The sequence below is a fragment of the Colletotrichum orchidophilum genome (assembly GCF_001831195.1).
Source record: "Colletotrichum orchidophilum strain IMI 309357 chromosome Unknown Scaffold_14.1, whole genome shotgun sequence".
In the NCBI taxonomy this organism is placed as follows: Eukaryota; Fungi; Ascomycota; class Sordariomycetes; order Glomerellales; family Glomerellaceae; genus Colletotrichum; species Colletotrichum orchidophilum.
The window spans coordinates 291,155-308,204 of NW_019172970.1; the positions used below are offsets into that span (position 1 = coordinate 291,155).

At 52.2% G+C, this 17,050-nt stretch overlaps 6 protein-coding genes across 6 annotated transcripts; 4 read left to right on the top strand and 2 right to left on the bottom strand.

Annotated features, from left to right (window-relative positions):
* Positions 1–51: 51 nt before the first annotated feature.
* CORC01_02503 (PAF acetylhydrolase) lies at positions 52–1,247 on the top strand (the record flags this gene model as incomplete). The annotated part of the gene is made up of 2 exons (XM_022614153.1): positions 52–624; positions 687–1,247. 2 exons carry the CDS (start codon positions 52–54, stop codon positions 1,245–1,247), a joined length of 1,134 nt encoding a protein of 377 aa, XP_022479365.1.
* Positions 1,248–2,607: 1,360 nt separating this feature from the next.
* Positions 2,608–3,447, bottom strand: CORC01_02504 (uncharacterized protein; the record flags this gene model as incomplete). The annotated part of the gene is made up of 2 exons (XM_022614154.1): positions 2,608–2,742; positions 2,803–3,447. 2 exons carry the CDS (start codon positions 3,445–3,447, stop codon positions 2,608–2,610), a joined length of 780 nt encoding a protein of 259 aa, XP_022479366.1.
* A 5,722-nt stretch (positions 3,448–9,169) lies between these two features.
* On the top strand, positions 9,170–10,366 carry CORC01_02505 (ribose 5-phosphate isomerase A; the record flags this gene model as incomplete). The annotated part of the gene is made up of 2 exons (XM_022614155.1): positions 9,170–9,815; positions 9,927–10,366. The coding sequence occupies 2 exons, from the start codon at positions 9,170–9,172 to the stop codon at positions 10,364–10,366; spliced, it is 1,086 nt and encodes a 361-aa protein (XP_022479367.1).
* Positions 10,367–10,783: 417 nt separating this feature from the next.
* On the bottom strand, positions 10,784–12,409 carry CORC01_02506 (FAD binding domain-containing protein; the record flags this gene model as incomplete). The annotated part of the gene is made up of 2 exons (XM_022614156.1): positions 10,784–11,267; positions 11,334–12,409. The coding sequence occupies 2 exons, from the start codon at positions 12,407–12,409 to the stop codon at positions 10,784–10,786; spliced, it is 1,560 nt and encodes a 519-aa protein (XP_022479368.1).
* A 754-nt stretch (positions 12,410–13,163) lies between these two features.
* On the top strand, positions 13,164–14,665 carry CORC01_02507 (uncharacterized protein; the record flags this gene model as incomplete). The annotated part of the gene is made up of 5 exons (XM_022614157.1): positions 13,164–13,199; positions 13,363–13,678; positions 13,755–13,916; positions 13,972–14,058; positions 14,124–14,665. The coding sequence occupies 5 exons, from the start codon at positions 13,164–13,166 to the stop codon at positions 14,663–14,665; spliced, it is 1,143 nt and encodes a 380-aa protein (XP_022479369.1).
* Positions 14,666–15,300: 635 nt separating this feature from the next.
* CORC01_02508 (uncharacterized protein) lies at positions 15,301–16,655 on the top strand (the record flags this gene model as incomplete). Its single annotated transcript, XM_022614158.1, has 4 exons — positions 15,301–15,742; positions 15,833–15,888; positions 15,981–16,083; positions 16,150–16,655. 4 exons carry the CDS (start codon positions 15,301–15,303, stop codon positions 16,653–16,655), a joined length of 1,107 nt encoding a protein of 368 aa, XP_022479370.1.
* Between the last annotated feature and the right edge of the window lie 395 nt (positions 16,656–17,050).

Below are 17,050 nucleotides of genomic sequence, written 5' to 3' on the forward strand. Positions count from 1 at the left end.
ACACCTCACTTAAACAATTATTGAAAGTCTTCAACTCGAACTCTCGATATCATGATTCCAGCGTTGATCATATGCGCTCTCGCCTCGGCGACCCAGGCTGTTCTCGTCTCTGGCCCGACTGGACCATACGCGGTTTCCATGTCAGTGCAAGACCTCACCGATAATACTCGACTCGATCCTTACGCTCCGGTCAACAACACGCACTTCCGACGACTTATGACGTCCACCTTCATGCCCGTTGACAAACTGAAGAGCTCCTGCGAGGGTTACGAAAGGGTGCCTTACATGACCCCCCTCGTGGCTCAGGCTTACGACCAGCTGGGCGTCGCCGTTGGCCTATCCAATGGTAGCTTCTCTTCGTTTGAGATGGAGTTCTGTCAGCCTAGAGCTCGTTCATGCAAGCGAACCCGCTCGAGTTTTCCCCTTGTGCTCTTTTCTCCTGGCTCGGGCAATCCGCGCCTCCTTTACGGTGCCATGGCTCGCGAAGTGGCTAGTCATGGCTTTGCCGTCGTTACAATCGATCATCCTTACGATCCATCTTTTGTCGAGTTTCCTGACGGAACTGTTTATCGTGCGGCTGACTTGGACGCGGATAATACTACGCAGTTGGAATCTCTCACCCAGGTTAGTTGCAATTAAGGAACAATCTCTGGCTCATGACAGAGCTTGAGCTAACACAAACTCAGGTTCGAGCTGATGATGTCTCTTTTGTGCTCTCTCATCTTCACAAGAACCCTACTGATGGCGTCAAACTCAACCACACCATAATGTTCGGCCACTCCCTGGGAGGCGCCACCGCCGCAGCGGCAATGTTACAAGATTCGCGCATTCTGGGCGGCATCAACTTGGACGGCAAGCTCATGGGCCCCGCACTCAACGCAGGCCTCAACCGTCCATTCACCCTTGTCGGCAGGCCCGGGCACTCTGACGAAGATCCGACCTGGAGCGTCTTCTTCGCTGCTCTGAGAGGCTCCAAAGCTCTGATGACCGTTAGTAACACCACGCATGGGACGTTTACGGATTTCCCTAACCTCGTCTCTTCATTGAACATTACTCTACCCGAGGCAGCACGCTCTCTGTTAGATAGCCAGCTTGGTAGTCTGGAGTTTGGGAGGATTGGAAAAGTGGTAGCTGGAGTTGTTGGGGCTTTCGCCGATCTGGTGTTGCACAAGCGAGCCAAGTCTGTCTTCACTAAAGCCGGCGACCCTGCTTTTCCGGAGGTTGTGGTAACTAGCATCGACGTTTGATTTCCATCCGTCTTTTGGCACTTTCTCCTAAGATAGAGTAGTCAACACATAAGGGCCAAGGGGTATTTTAGTGTCAGGTGCCTGGCCTGACAGTCTGACTAAGGTGGTCCGCTGCCTGCTATTATAAAAGGGGTCAAGGGCACATATTAGAGAGGGCAGATTGATCGTTCGTCAATACATATATTTATCTTTGGCTAGTCCTCGATACGTCTCTCATTTCTCGCCGACGACCCTGACATTATGACTGTGATGGCTGTAAATAGTTGTCTCTCTACATGTACTTATTCATCGCCCAGTATAAAAATTGGAAACAAAGACACCGGAAGATATAGTTCATCTTTTACTTACTATGTATCTTAGTTTAATGTGCCGTACATTTGCATTCTAATTCTTCACAAACCTTGCGCCTTGATAATACCATGGAGAAAGGCACCAGCGAATGCTATCATTGTTGCAGGTACGTTCCCATCACACACAAGCCAGTATTTTACCCAGCCATCTCGGGCGATCTCTCCAGCATGCGATGCATCAGCTCGAGTCCTTCTGTGCTGAATTTCTCCTCTTAAAGCCTCTCCAAAGCTGTCTCGAGCCTCTCGATCTACATCGAAGCCGGATTTCCGAAAATTTCCTCCCATGTCCTTCATTTAGAGCTTGAGAAAGATCAGATAAATGGGACAAGAAATTCGAACATAACAGTCAAACAATACTGTCCGTCGGTTTCTTTGTCGTCGATGTCTCCCCTCTACCCTTATCTGGCGTTTGGCGTTTGGCGTTTGAGCAAGTTCAGAGCAACGATAGCCGCAGTGAATGTTCCGTGCTTGGCGCCCAGGGCTGCAAGATCCCATAGGCTTGCTGCTCCAGAATCCTCGGAAATTCAGTGGGCTTACCCCAGCGGCTCTAGCGTTTCTGCCTGCAGACATTGTTGAGAAGTCAAGATTGACATTTGACTTTCGTTGTGTACTGACAGGAGGCAAGGAGCCCTCGGGATTCGACTCCCGACCAGACTCCTCTACAAGATGTACCCGCAGTCTTTTTTTCGAAACATTATCATTCAAGAGATTCAAGCAATGCCCCAAACTAAACGATATTGATCGCATATAATATGATGTCTACTCCAGTGCCGATAGATCAGTTTCCCAGTTGGAAGGTAATAAATGGCTGCATTAGGCATCAAATACTAGTAGTCTGTCTATTATAAAGCTTCCATCTCAAGGTGTATCCAGTAGCTCCATGCCATCACCCAAGCACATATTAACAAAAACACAACGCTTAACCCATGAAACATAGAACGAGAGGTAAGGGCAATTAAGCCTCTTCTGTCCAAACCTTTGATAGACTTTTGCGGAAAGATCGATCAAGCTTAACATCCCATCCAGCAAGTAGAGCAGCTAGACCCTGGTGAAGGAACCTGCGACTCCCTCTTCTTGGTTTGACGGCATTTCCTCGGGAAGAGGCTGTTCCTCAAACGCTGATGGATCTTCTTGTAGTGCTCTTTCTGTTTTCCAAAGTCAATGCTTGGTTCCAATGAGGTTCCGAATGAAGTGGATTGACGCACCATATTGTCCTTGCGGCTGAAGATGCGATCGCAATCGGGATGCATGCACCTCACAGCAGGCTTATGACAGCCCATGTGCCGTTGAAAGTCCTTGCGGGTCGCGAAGCCGACACCCGCCTTCTGGCATCTCTTTTCGGTGCAGAAAAAGTATTTCGAGTGGCCGCGGAAGTGCTTTCTGAGATCGCACGCGCGCAGGAAAACGCGAGAGGAGCAGCAGCCCGAATACCGGCAGCGCCAGTTGCCGGCGTCGTCGAGATAGCCCATCTGGTGGAGATCTGCCGGGCACCAGCTCTCAGACTGCACCTCATTTGGGGGCGATTGTGGTGAGACTGGTCCGCTGCTGGTGCTTGGGGGTGATGCGAAATCTAAGGCTTCGCTTGGGATGGATGAGAAGTCTGAGCGGGGAGAGGATGCAGTGAAGGAGGTGTTGATGGTGGAATGCTCGGTGTCCAAGGACAGAGAAGAAACATTATCTATGAGAGGCATTGGGGTTTGATATTGCGGAAATGAGTATGGATAGAAGAAGGTTTCGGTGCCCTCTGACGCGGGGAAGGGAATGAATTGAGGGTCGAATGTGTACGTCGGGCTATTGCCCTCGACACTGGGGAAGAAGGTGTAAGATGTTTCCTCGAGATAGGAATCCATGACGCCTTGTACCTCGCAGACAAAGACTTGATTGTTGAAGTAGACAAGATTTGATTGCGAGTGTTTGATGCTTTTGCGAAATATCGTGATGTGAGCTTGAGAAACAGAAGAACCGAGCTTAGCGAGAACTGGATCGACGACGATGTTTATGTATCTCAAGATCCCATATTCTCTAGGTTTTCAAATCACCAGTGCACGCCTCATGTAAGTCATATAAACACGGCGGTATAGCTCGATTCGGGATGCAACATCGGCAGCCCCAGACGAGGGGTGCTGTTTGGCGCATTCTTCCGTCCAAGACGGACGATGGCGTAAGCGGCCTTGCGGCGGTGGAATCATGAGATGGGAAAGTGAGAGAGAGAGGCGGCAAGGCCCCTAGTCGGCAATTGCATTAGACTTTGACAACCTCAACGAATCTATCCCGATTTAGGAACAAGCGGCCGACTGTTTCAATTGTCAGCCATTTGACATCGGCGTTAGACAGCGTTCCTGAGTGTTCTTGCCAAGGATCTCGTGGCACGAACAGTTGGGGAAATGAGTGGGGGTTGGCGGAAGAGGTGTGCATCCGCGAGAATGCGATTCGCTAGTCAGCCATTGTGGAAGACAGGTTACAGCGTCAGATCGCCTGAAGATCACGAAGAGCACAGCCGCGTTGACCAGGGGGGCGGGACACGTAGAGGTTGTCGAACCTATATGCGCAGAGTTGTGTCCGGTCGGGACGTGATGCCACGGTCTTTCATCAGCGCTGACTGACCTTAGCAGAGAGCATTAATCGATAAATGATTCCTAATTTTGTCGACAACTGGCTGGGGGATGCTGCCATGCCGCGTTGATCTGCGGGGGGGTTCAGCCGCTGTTATATCTGGATCCCCTTAACTCTGACTTCTCGAGTTGATTGCGATTGGCTCTTGCGATTCTGTCAACGTAAAACTCTAAAGTCCAGGACGCACAGAGTGTTCCGAGATGGCTTCTGGGTAGCCAATCGGTATCCAGCATTTTTTGACAACTCGCTTGTCTCTGGGATAGCCCTATGGAGCTCTACAGTTTCCGAGTTGACAGCTCGATTACAACGCAAGCCCGCCAGCCAACTTGCCAAGCAGCAAATATGGTACCCCAATCCAGACCCTTCTCACCCCCCGGCCTCTTTTGACACTTGAACGCCAATCCTGTAAGGCTGGACGACAAGCCGTCAACGACTCTATGCGGATAATAGTGGGGTTCTCCCTCGCTTCGTGAAATGCGATTCGCTCATGAGAATCGCCCTCAGCCACCAACGCTGCATCAGTCGAGACGTCTGACGGCACCTCTTCCTCCCCTACCTCCCGACTGGATCTTCTTACTTCCTTGTTGTGATCGACGTGGCTCATCAAAATCACATTGTCGATGATCTAGGCCCCCCTTCGAAACGGGCCATTCTTACCATAGAACAATGCAATCATGACAAGGGCGGCTACGGCGTCTGGCCCATCCGCGCCGACGACAACACCCACGTAGGTCTCCTGGTACGATCACAGTTGCCGGATCGCGGATCATCAGCAATCGTGGAGGCCTCTTCTCTGGAAAACCTGATTGGACTTTTCTCCATGTTTTGAAAGCTGCTTCCATCGGAGGCAGTAAATCTGCTTCCCCAGGGAAGGTTTCGACGATCATGGTTTCAAGCACCATTTTGCAGTATGAGCACTCATTTCCGGTGCTTTTTTGGCCGTGTCTAACGTTTATGTTCTCCGGGCCTTTGTTTACCTGCGTCTCTGCCAAGGTAGTGTCTCACTACAGCACCTGTCTCATACCCTGGGGATGGAAACTGTGACGGAATATGGCCTGGTATTAGCCCAAACGAAGACGTCTGCCACGTGTATTCTCACGTGACCCTCGCTATCATGCATTACATAGACTTGACATGTTCTTTTGTTCACTTTGGTTTAAAACAAGCCAATGCCCATTGCTGTGCGCTCTAAGTCGTGACAGAAACAGGTGCCAAGCAGTATAGTTTTAACAGGAGCCTAAGTTGACGCGAAGACAAAGCCGTTTGTCTTGAAGAGCTGCAAAGCACTCAAGAATTAAAACTCGATAGAATTATCAGTAGGCAGAGTATTCCGGGTGGAAGGCAGAATCCGACGATTCGGTGCACTAGTAGATCTCACCTTGGCTCACCTGCGACAACGTTTGAAAGGGGAAGTCAAACTGAACGTAGATCTTCAGATTAGGTTACGCAGTAAAACGATGGAAGCCAGCCATGCAGTGTCAAATCGTAAATGAACCCAGGGGAATGGCAAAGTTTAAGTCATTCTTGAGTGTAAATCCACAAAGCGCCTTTTCAGAGGACATTAGTGTTGCGAAAGTGATCCTGTGACCAGAGCCGGTGGGAAGAGACGGCTTGAAGCATGATGCGACGTGACAGTCAATTGCAAGGCTCCTGTGTCATTGAAGCGTGACTCTAGGAAACCTGCTATTGAGTCCCGTGGATTCAACCAGTTGACCAATCAATTTTTGGCTTGTGCATCGAAATGCGCAGGATCGTTCAGAAGAAAGCTGGAGTAATTCGTCATAATAAAGGAGACCACCTTGGCTCTGATTTCATATGCTTCATCTCAGCTAGAGGACTCCCTTTGGAATGTCAGTAAGAACAGGGGATCGAAACGGAAAATAGCGGATGCGGAAAGATGTTGTCGAAAGAGACGGGATCGGTATAACACACGTGGAAACCGAGAACTCTGGCTAGACGAAAATTCAATTAGGTTTGGTTAATTCTGATAGCCTTCTAAATACCCGATCTTGACTCGCAAGCTATCGCTAGTACTAGGATATGTTGATCTTGTAGTTGAGTGATTACCTTAAATTAGTCTTATATTTGACAGGTATGATTAATAGTCTCCACGCTGAAGCCAACGTTGTTTGACAGCTACGAGCTCACGTATCCCCACCAAGGATGGTGCTCATGTCAAGCTTTGAAACACACGCCAGCCAGGTCTCGGCTAGAAATCGAATGCCTGTCCCAATACTGGTGATTTCAATGACCAATGACAAGCGCTGCTAGGCCAGCCACCGGTTCAACGAAGGAGCCGGCCCAAGGATGTGGGGTTCAAACCTGGAAGCAAATAGCTGCGCGATTCATGGTAACTGTGTAGATATACAAACAACCTATTTTATAATGCTGCCCTTACGTCAAAGTTTCAAGGCATCGTTTTCTTCGTGACATATTCGCCCTTGCTCGTGCCCCTGTAAACCAATCCGCTTTCTTCCACCCACATACTTGCTCTCTTCATCCCTGCTCAGTCTCCTACCTTGATACAAGTAACCCAAAAAGGAACAAATGAGAATTTTAGATGAATTGTGGTGGGTAAAGCTGCGTAATTCGAAGTTTGGCGTCATTCATTGACAAGGTATGTCGGCCATGTATCCCCCGAGCCCTACATTAAAGCACTCAATGTTTGATATCATGGCGCTGCATGGCCGCCACCGCCTCAATGTTGTCTTAAACCCTTTAAAGCTCTTTGAGTTTTGTCTTTACTAACATAACAATGCTGAGTGCGCATGAGCAGCGTATTTAAGCACCACCATCTAGGAGGCGTGCCGGAGTAATCACACAAGGAGCACTAATATATCGATCCCAAGGTCATCCTTGGGTCCCAAAAAGTAAACAGTATTTAGAAAATGGAGCTTACGGACAGTCTATGTTCTACTCCGCTATTGTAAAGGGGCTGGCCGACGCACACGGGCGGGAAGTGTCAACCAGCACACTTGCCCAATGGGATGGTTGCATTTCAGCACGGAAGCAACCGGGGCGTTGGTCACGCGTAACAGCTGTATACACAAGGAGACAGGTCACAGGCCGGAAGATATATGTACGGAAAATTGTATCCAGTATTTCAACAATAAGCATCGGGCCTGGTAGCCGAGGGGTCCTGAACGTCCTGAAGACTTGACTAGTTGATGAAGCTCTCGTACTGCATCAAGCCTCTGACATTCGATCCTCGGTCGGTGTGGAAAACCGCGAACCCGAATATCGAAATGCACGTCGAGGTCGTGTTGTCGGGACTGAAGAGGGACGGGAAAGCCTAACTGACGTTCGTCTTCACTGGGACCGGCACGTACACAAACGACCTGACGAATCAGTTCCAAGGCTAATGGAATGTGGTTTCGTTATCGAGGGAGATTGGACCTCACCATAAACGAGAGTGATGAGTTGATTGAAGCGGTGTGGAGGAACTTGTGAAATTGATCTACACAAGCGTGCCATAGCTGTAGCAAAATCAAAACATATAAATGTGCCGAAGTTGGTTGCACACTTAAGTAAGGACATATTTCTGCATGATCCAGCCACGATACTCATATAAATGTGGTACTGAAGCTAGAGGTACATGAACCATCGCCAACGATTACAAAATTAGGAAGAAACATCGCGTTGGGCAGATGAGAAGCGAACCCGTAGTCCTAGAAACGCTCAAACTAGACTTCCTCTAACCACCTCAAGTTTGAGTAAGACTTGGCCATCGACGCTGCCTTGCGTTGCTTCTTTACAGTGCCCATTACTTTGAATAGCAACTTGAAACAAGACCACTTGTTCAGGATAGCATTGGATGATTCATAAGGCTTGTCGCACTATCTCGGTCTCGACGGTGCCCGCTGTCCAAGCACAAGGTCCGTTGAGGTTTGGACGGCAGCAACTTACACTGTTATTTCTGCAAGTCGAGATTTTAGAGGCGAGCCATAAAACAGCCAATTTGGCAAATACTGCAGGATAGATACTTGTTGTCGAAGAAAGCCATAACATTGAAAATTTGTCAACAAGCACTGCAGTCTGCCTTGGCTTTCTTATCTTGAGACTCTTTGGCGTATAGAGTTCATTCTGTGTCAAACACGAGCTTGCTGGTCCTTCGCGCCCGGTCCATAGAAAGCGGTCCCCGAAATGGCAAAGGTCCATTTGGACTCCTATCTTCCTACGTCAACACCCAGCCTACGTTTTCGGACAGGTGACGTCGTTCAGTGTGGGCAGCTTATCACTACCCGCGAGGCCCGCGAGTTAATTCCTTGATGGGCACCTCCAATTGTACCCGTAAGATACAGACTTTTCCCACGGCTCCACTGCCAGTATCCACCGGTGTGCGTACCGGTGGGCTCCCGGGGCGTTCACAGGCCCCTCCGAGGTCTCTCGGTCTATCATTTGGCGGATCCGATCTGAGACGAGACGACAACGGGCGGCATTGAGTCGGTGCTACGGTGGAGACTTGCGTCCCTGGAAATAACCGTTGGGTACGTCATAGGTATGTGGAGATGGAAAAACAAGTGGTTCTGGTGTATGAGGGTGCCCCGCGCTCGGTGAAAGAGGGGTCTCACCTGGCCTCACCGAAGACTCTGCCAACCCTCCTCAAGGACCTTGACTTGGGGATGATGAAAGATTATGTGCCCTCGGACATCAGAGAGAGTTGGAGGGGAGCTCCCCCAGACATAACGGTAGAGACTAACTGTGACCGAATGAAAGCAAAACTACAAACTCAGCCGTAACCATCTCTTTGTCCTCGTCTCGACGCGCAAAGATCCGGCAAAAGCAGCCATCCGGGACCAGCCGTCGCCAGCCGGGGCCCAGAATCCACTCCCCATTGCGATTCAGATTCCTGAGTAAGCCCGAACTGCCGCAGAAATGCGCTTTATGGCTCATCCCACTATAGGTAACACCACCAACTCATCCTGACGGACCCTTCTCCCGTCCCGCTCCTCGCCTTCCATGTCCTTGACCCGCGGTCATACAAGTAGCAGAGTTCAAAGATCAACAGTCTCGTTCCTCCGCTTCTTCTCCTCGTACTCATCCTCCACCTCACGTTCCTTCTCACCACTCACCACCACCACCACTCATCCCCTCACCATCACCTCGTCCCGCTCATCACCCACCACTACCACCACCACCACCACCACCACCCCGCCAATCCCAAGCTCCCTCCTTCTCACCCGCCGCAACATCAACATGTCCTCGTCAGGCGTCTCCCTCGTCGAGCAGGCCAAAAAGGCCGCCGCCTACCGCGCCGTCGACGAACACCTCGACGCCTCAGCCCGCTTCGTCGGCATCGGCTCCGGCAGCACGGTCGTCTACGTCGTCGACGCCATCGCCGCAAAGGGCCCCGCCTTCTACGGTGACATGACCTTCTTCCCCACGGGAAGCCAGTCCAAGGGCCTCATCCGCGCCGCGGGACTGCGCCTCTGCAACCTCGACGACAGGCCGCTGGGCCCGGACGGCAAGCTTGTGGCCATTGACGTCGCGTTTGACGGCGCCGACGAGGTCGACGCCGATCTCAACTGCATCAAGGGCGGCGGCGCGTGTCTTTTCCAGGAGAAGCTCGTTGCGATCGCGGCCAAGAAGTTTGTCGTAGTCGCAGGTGCGTTTTCTTTTTCTTTTCTTTTTTTACCCTTGTTCTTGTCATCATCCTCGTAGCGTAAAAACTCTCAGAAACTCAAAATGAGCTGACACCGATTCCCCCCCTTCCCAGACTACCGCAAGCTCTCATCGAGACTGCTCACAAACTGGAAGGCCATCCCCATTGAGGTCCTCCCCATGTCCGCCCCAGACGTCCTGGACAGACTGACGGCCCTCGGCGCCGTAAAGCCCGCTGTGCGGCCCGGCGCCCCCGGCAAGGCCGGCGAGGTCGTCACCGACAACGGCATGTGGCTCATTGACGCGCCGTTCCCGCAGCTTCTCCTGCCCTCCGACGTCACAGACGGCGGTGCCCGCAACGCGAGCGGCGCGTGGGAGGTCTCGGCGCTGGCCAAGGAGCTGCTGCTGATCCCGGGTATCGTCGAGATTGGCATCTTCCACGGCCTCAATGGCGTCGAGGCCGCGGCGGCGGGCAAGGTTGGCCTGGCGCAGAAGCCGGTGGCTGCGTACTTTGGTATGGAGGACGGTAGCGTCAAGGTTACCGGCAGCTCATAAGACGGCTGAAGTGGCGAGGAGGCGTTTGGCATTTTTTATAGCGAGAGTGAAATACCTAGAAAAGTTGGTTTGTTTTGTTTGCAAAGGAACAGCAAGATCATCTTGTGATGCGGGTGACTGAGTTGGTCTTCAAAGATTTAATGCGTGTTTTGTTTGAAGAAAAGATTGACAAGCCAAGAGGTGATTGCACTGCTCGGGAAGTACAACCGCCAAGCTGGTGGACCGTCCGACAGTTCCTTTTGCTTTACTCATAACAGCTTACCGCATCATATAGGTAACTGCCTCAGGGTCAAAGGGTTTAGTCGTCTTGCTAGGATGAATTATATATTACTATAAACATTACTCTCAGCTAATTGGTTGAAAGAAAGCGACCGGGGAAAGTTATTGACAACACGTTTACCACACAAACCCTCCACTTCAAGCATCAAGAACCTTCCACCCTCCGGCCAAGAGGTTCGTATAAATCCTCAGTGGGTCGTACTTGGCGCGAATCGCCTTGAGCCTCGCCAAGTTCGCCGCCGGGTAATTCTGGAAGATCTTCTGCCCCTGTCCCGCATCATTCAAGTACAGATAACCGCCCGCGACGCCCTTGGCCACCAGCCCGGCCTCAATCTCCGCCGTGACGCTGTCGGCAAAGGCCTTTGTCGCGGCATCGTCTTTGGCGTCTTGCCACGTCAGGTTCTCGACAACCCAAAAGTACGGCGCCTTGGACGGGTCCACGCCCTGGGGGTTGCCACCTTTGGCGACGCCCTGCTGGATGAACTCCTTGGTGATGGGCTGGAAGGTGATCGAAGCAGAGAGGCCGGCGATGCTGGTGAGATTGGCGCTGGTGGCTGCGAGGAAGGTGTCGTGGACATAGTCGACTGCGTCGCGGTTGACTACCAGAGACATGACGCGGAACCTTGAGGAGTCGGTCAGTAAGTTCAGAGTCCAGAAGACGACAAATCGAAGGCCGGGAAATACTCACTCTTGTCGGAGACCGGTCGGTTGAAGCGCGTCAACGGCACTCACATACTCGGCAAGAGGCTGCAGGGCGTAGGAATCGGCCACGGGCGCCAATACAGGAGACGTAAAGTTCTCAAACGCCGTCAATGGCGCGGTCTCGGAGTCGTAGAACCGCGCAGCCGCGTACGCGGTGATGTTATTCGAAGGGTAGGTGAGAATGGTGGGGATGATGGCGGCTTTACCGTCCGCGGAACCGTACTTTCCAAAGTTGTAGACGGCATCGAGGTACTTGGGGCTGTCCGCCTGCGCGTATTGCGAGATGCCGACCCACACCCGTGGCGACGCGAAGGTCTGGAGATCGAAGCGGGTGACGAGGGCAAAGGAGTTGCCGCCACCCTTGAGGGCCCAGAAGAGGTCCGAGTAGGCATTGGTGGCGGTGGCCTCGACGACGAGGCCGCTAGAGAGCACGGCCTGGTATCGGACGACGTTGTCGGCGGCGAAGCCGTACTGGTTTGAGTAGAAGGAGATCCCACCCCCGAGAAGCAGACCCGGGACGCCGACGCCGCCGATGCGGCCTCCGACGACGGCTAGGCCTGAGGGCGCGAGGTAGGAGTAGACGTCTCTCCACCTGTGACCGGCGCCCACAGATACAGTGGTCTTGTCGTCAGAGAGGGCCAAGGTAGTGAGATTGGACGTCGACAGTAGGACGCCGGACGAGCCGATGCTGTTGTATCCCACGACCGGCATGTGGCCGCCGCTGCGGACGGCGAATTTGGTCAAGCTCAGGGTCAGCGTGGTGACGGCGAAGGACACCTGCTGGGCATTCTGCGGGACAAAGACACAAGCTGGCGTGTTGTACTCCGTCGCAGACCAGTATTGCGTCTGCGTCTCGTACGTGTACCCGTCGGAGCCGGAGAAGAAGGTTTGCGTAGGGTAACGAAAGCTGAGCAGTCCGCAGGCGATCTTCTCGGAACCTAGAAGGCTGGAAGCAACGGCCGAGGTGGTGGCGGCGTCGACGACAACATCCTCAGCTGCAACAGCGAGGGGACTTGCGACAACAGCCAACAGGCTGGCGACAATGGATGAGACACGAACCATGGTTGTTGTTGGCTAGCTTCCCAGTAGAATCAGAGAAGCGACAAGCCACGACGAAACCTGAACGAGGTCTGGATGCAGGAGGAAAGTCAAGCATCTTTCTATCGCGGAATTCCGGGTTTCAAACCCAGGTTCGTGGCAAAGGAAATATCTTCAATTGGGAGGATTTAACCCCCAGGGGTTCCCATGAACCTGCAGAATATCGTTAGCGAAGGATGGAGGGGATCATGCAGGTTGGTTGATGTTTGCCATCGAGTGCAGTAGTGCTCCTTCTCATTGGCAGGTCGGCAGCAACCTCGCAGACGCGAGATGAGGTGTTGCCGTTGGTGGCGAGTCCCCCGTCGGTATCCTTGTTACACCCCACGTCGTCCGAGTCCCGAGTTGGGCTAGCCTGTCCGTTGGAACGAGTGTGAAAGAGAAAAAGATATTGCCTCGCTTGCATATCGCAAAACTTGCCGGTATACCCGCAAGTTGAGTGATGAGAATCCTTCTGATCATTGTGTCAGTCAGCTCGCATGGACAGGATGCGTCCGGGCTCTCGGTGCAGCGCCCCTTTTCCAGTAGGTCGGTGAGAGGGGAAGGGGGAGGGCTAACAAGAACGACCAACAAAGAGGAAAAAGCAATGTGAATGCGTTCTTTTAATGCACCCGTGTGGCCACTTCGATGATGCGGTGTCGCCGTCCAACTTCTCCGCAAACCAACGATCAATTCAGAGAAGCAAATCGCCCCGTCCTGACGACGTCGAACGATTCGCAATATGGCGACTTCGGTGCTCGGCTATGCTGAGATGATGGTAAGAAAGCAACCGACCCGCCCCCGCCGCCTCGGAGTCCGGCCCGGCCGGGGCAATGTCTCCGTTTGGTTGATCTCTGATCCGTGCCTCGGTCGTAATTGTCGCATTGGCCATGCTACATTGCTCCATTATTTCTTGGCTGACACGATCTCATGTCTGACAGATACTCATCTGGGTCATGTGGGGAGCCGCCTTTGGGATGACCGTCTTTCGAGGCAGCTTCCAATGGATCCTTCAGCGGCGCCTGTTCGTGGATGACTACTTGATTATCGCGGGACTCGTCACTCTGACGGCCTTGACCGCAGTCATCACCCGCATGCTGCCGCAATTCTACCTCGCCGGCGAGTATACCAAGGCGGTTGCCAAGGATCCTCTGACACCGTTGCCTCTCGCGCCCGAGGAGTTTGTCGGCAGGACAATTGCATCTCTCAAGTTGATGTTCTGTCAGATGCTGTTGTTCTGGACGACACTCTGGGCCGGTACGTCTATTCCTTCCTCGAGGGCACAACTAGAGGCGGCGGTGACTAAAGCTAATCGAACTTGCGCGGTTATTAGCAAAGTTCTCCATTCTCTTCTTCGTGCGAAGGCTTGTCAACGGACTGCCCAAATACATTCGCGCCTGGTGGGTGTGTTTTTCTGCAGTCTTGGTGTTGTATCTGGCTTGCATGTTCTCGAACTTCTTGACATGCACGCCGTTGACTAAGTATTGGAGTGCGAGTACGTCTTCTCGAACCTGAGACTGTAGGATGAATAGCTGATGCTGCAAAACCAGCCGGGTGCAGTGCGCCTGAGGACTTGGTACGAGCAGATGCGTCCATCAAGTTCGCGACCAGCGCAGATGTTGCGGCAGATATCTTCAGTACGTGTCGTTTCCGTCGCCACAGGCGGCACATACTCCTTATCCGACTAACACAATGTTCACAGTCATGATCCTGCCTCTCAACCTCTTGCGCAAGCTCAGCACCTCCCCGTCTCACAAATTCGGACTGGCCATCCTCTTTTCCCTCGGCGGCATCATCATAGCCTTCGCCATCGCGCGGCTCGCACAGGTGATAAAAGCCACAGGCGACGCAACAAAGGACCCGACGACCGTCGCTAATGGGCCAGTGCTCCTGAGCATGTGGAGCCACATCGAGTCGTCCGTCAGCATCATCGTCGCCACGCTGCCGGCCTTTCGCTTCCTCCTCAGCAAGAACAGGAACGCGACGAGGAAGACGACGGCAAAGTACGTGGGTCCTACGATTGGGGGCTCGGGTGGCATGTCGCTGCGGTCGAGGAAGTGGCAGAAGGGTGCGGTACGGCTGGAAGGCGAGAGCGACGGCTGTGGCTCCTCGGCGCAGGGTAGCGAGACAGAGCTGCAACCGGTGAGCGGGATCCAGAAAGAGGTCGAGTACAAGGTCGAGCAGTTGCCTGCAGACTCGTCGGTGGGGGAGACGAGGCGAAGGACCCAGGAGTTGTTTGCGTGAGGAGGACGAGAGATACCTTACGCTGGGGTAAGGTAGTAAAACCAGTTCGTGCAATCTGAGGATTCAATCTGGGGATTAGAAAGTACGGGCAAGGGGCAAGAGGATTCGGTCATGGCATCCCTTCGCACTTGCCTTCATCGTTCCTTCCTACCACTTCCGCAGTCCTTTTTGTTCCTTCCATGCTTACCTGTCGTGATGTCTGTTGGATTGATACGTACCTTGCCACCTCACCTACCTTACCTCAGGTAGGTAGTAACCTATCTAGGTACCCAGCTGGGTCCTTGGGGACAGGAACAGACTTACCTTGGGCAACCGCGAGAGACGACATGATAACGCATAGAACCCACGCGCCGAATGGGCCTTTGCGGATTCCAGTAGAGAGCTCGGCAGCTGCTCCCGTGTCCCAGCTTTTGCCCGGCGTTTCCCACCTTCTTTCTGCTTCATCAGAAGATACGCAGGCAGCATTTCCTTCTTAAAAAGCGTGTGCGCCTTGTCTTCCGCTCTTCAAAGTACACCATCGTCTTCGTTCGTCCTTCATCCACCTGGCCCATTTCTTTTTGGCAAACATCCCATCCGGTATTTCCAGGTTTCCACCAGCTGTGAGCAGTTTATATTGATACCGCAATAATCCCAGCATGGATTATCACAATCCAGATGCCTTTACTCCATTTTCTGCGTCCGACGTGCAAGCAAGCGTGGCGATGGAAGAACTAGGTTTCCAGCGTCATGCAAAGATTTTACGAACGCTCTTCAGCGCCAACTCTTCTGCGGCCTACGATGAAGATTTCCTCCTCAGTTTCAAGATTTCTCAGCAACCCAGACGCATTACCAGTCCGTTGCTGGCAGACCAGCATGATCGGCTTCCGCTGATCCGCCAGATCATCTCCCAGATGTCGCCGGCACCGGACAGTAGCTATCAACCTGGACTGCACTCATTTGTTTGGGCGTGGCTCCTAGTCATGCCGCTCCAGAGCTTACATTTGATCAAGGACATGGCCAATAAATCACTCTCCCCCGAGCACTTTACACTCAGGTTCCATCGCGCCACCATCGCCATGGGAAGCATTTTGGACCAGTGTAAGCCACCCTCCCTTTCCCTGCACCTATCCATGTACCGTTATCATACCCATATCACTCTCAGAACGATCAAGCACTGATAACTCCCAGTCGTACTCAGCAAATCACCTACGACGTACCCTGTTGCGTTATCGGACGAGCAAAATGTAAATTGCACCGCTCAATTCTCGTCCCGCCCGTTCTCTTGCTGCTGTGGCTTTTCGCGTACATTTAAGCAAATGTAGCTCACAAGTCTCAGGCATCACATCTCCATTTCTGTGCTATCTCGAACAAGCAATATCCCGTCTACGTCCATATCCTTCCGGTAGCCCCTCAACCGGATGACTTCCCTTCCCCTTATGGTTAGCATCCCGTGTGGGAATACACGCAGGATTCATGGTACACCATGCTTTCTCAATACACAGTAGTCAAGTCTGGGCAACAAGAACGCGCGATACGCTCGAACAATATGCTCGATCTCATACCCCTCACTCCTGAGTTGTGTAAAATGTGGCGCAAAGGATACTGGGGCTTGGAACCTCATCTAGGAAACGTATATAAAGGTATGCAAAGCGTCCGCATCATGTTTCGCTGGCTAGGGGCGAGCAGTGCCAGAATCCCGACCACAGACCTTATGGAGCTAGACGACTACCTCGTAACGGTAAATCACAACAATCACCCGCCTGATGGCCCGATGCCTCCGACAGATGTATTGTCAAGAGCATTGCTATGTGACGGCGACGTCTTCTATATCGTTACCAGAAATTTCGAGGAGTCCAGAAACGTCTACAAGTGCCTCCAGATTCAATGGGACTTGGTGAAGATCATTCATCTTTCTGGCACCGAACCTTCTCTTGTTTCACGGTTTAATTCGGTGAGGGTTGGAGAGGATATGGACGCTCATTCAACTACGGTACAACAGCCAACACCTTAAGTTGGGTAGTTGCGGCTTTGTCAGGAGGCAATGGAGCTGATCCCGGATATTCAAAATTTGACAGGGGAATGAAGCTATCTACCTAGTCTCCAGCCTCGAACACGAAGTAGTAAATTCACCGTCATTGAGCATACGCAGCTCCAGTCTGCGATTCGTAATTAAGACTTCAAATTGGCATATCGTGTCCCTTTACTGTGAGAATCTGACATTATCATCGTAAGACATGAGAGATGAGTTGCTCTAGACCAAACACCCTCGTGGGAAGGCCATCAATCCTCCTCTGCCGAAAAACAACCAAAACGCCATAGTCCGCCCGCCTATTATTAGATTCTCTAAGACTTTCCAGCACATTCGAATATGGTATCTAGGGAAATATACGAATGAAAAACCAAGCA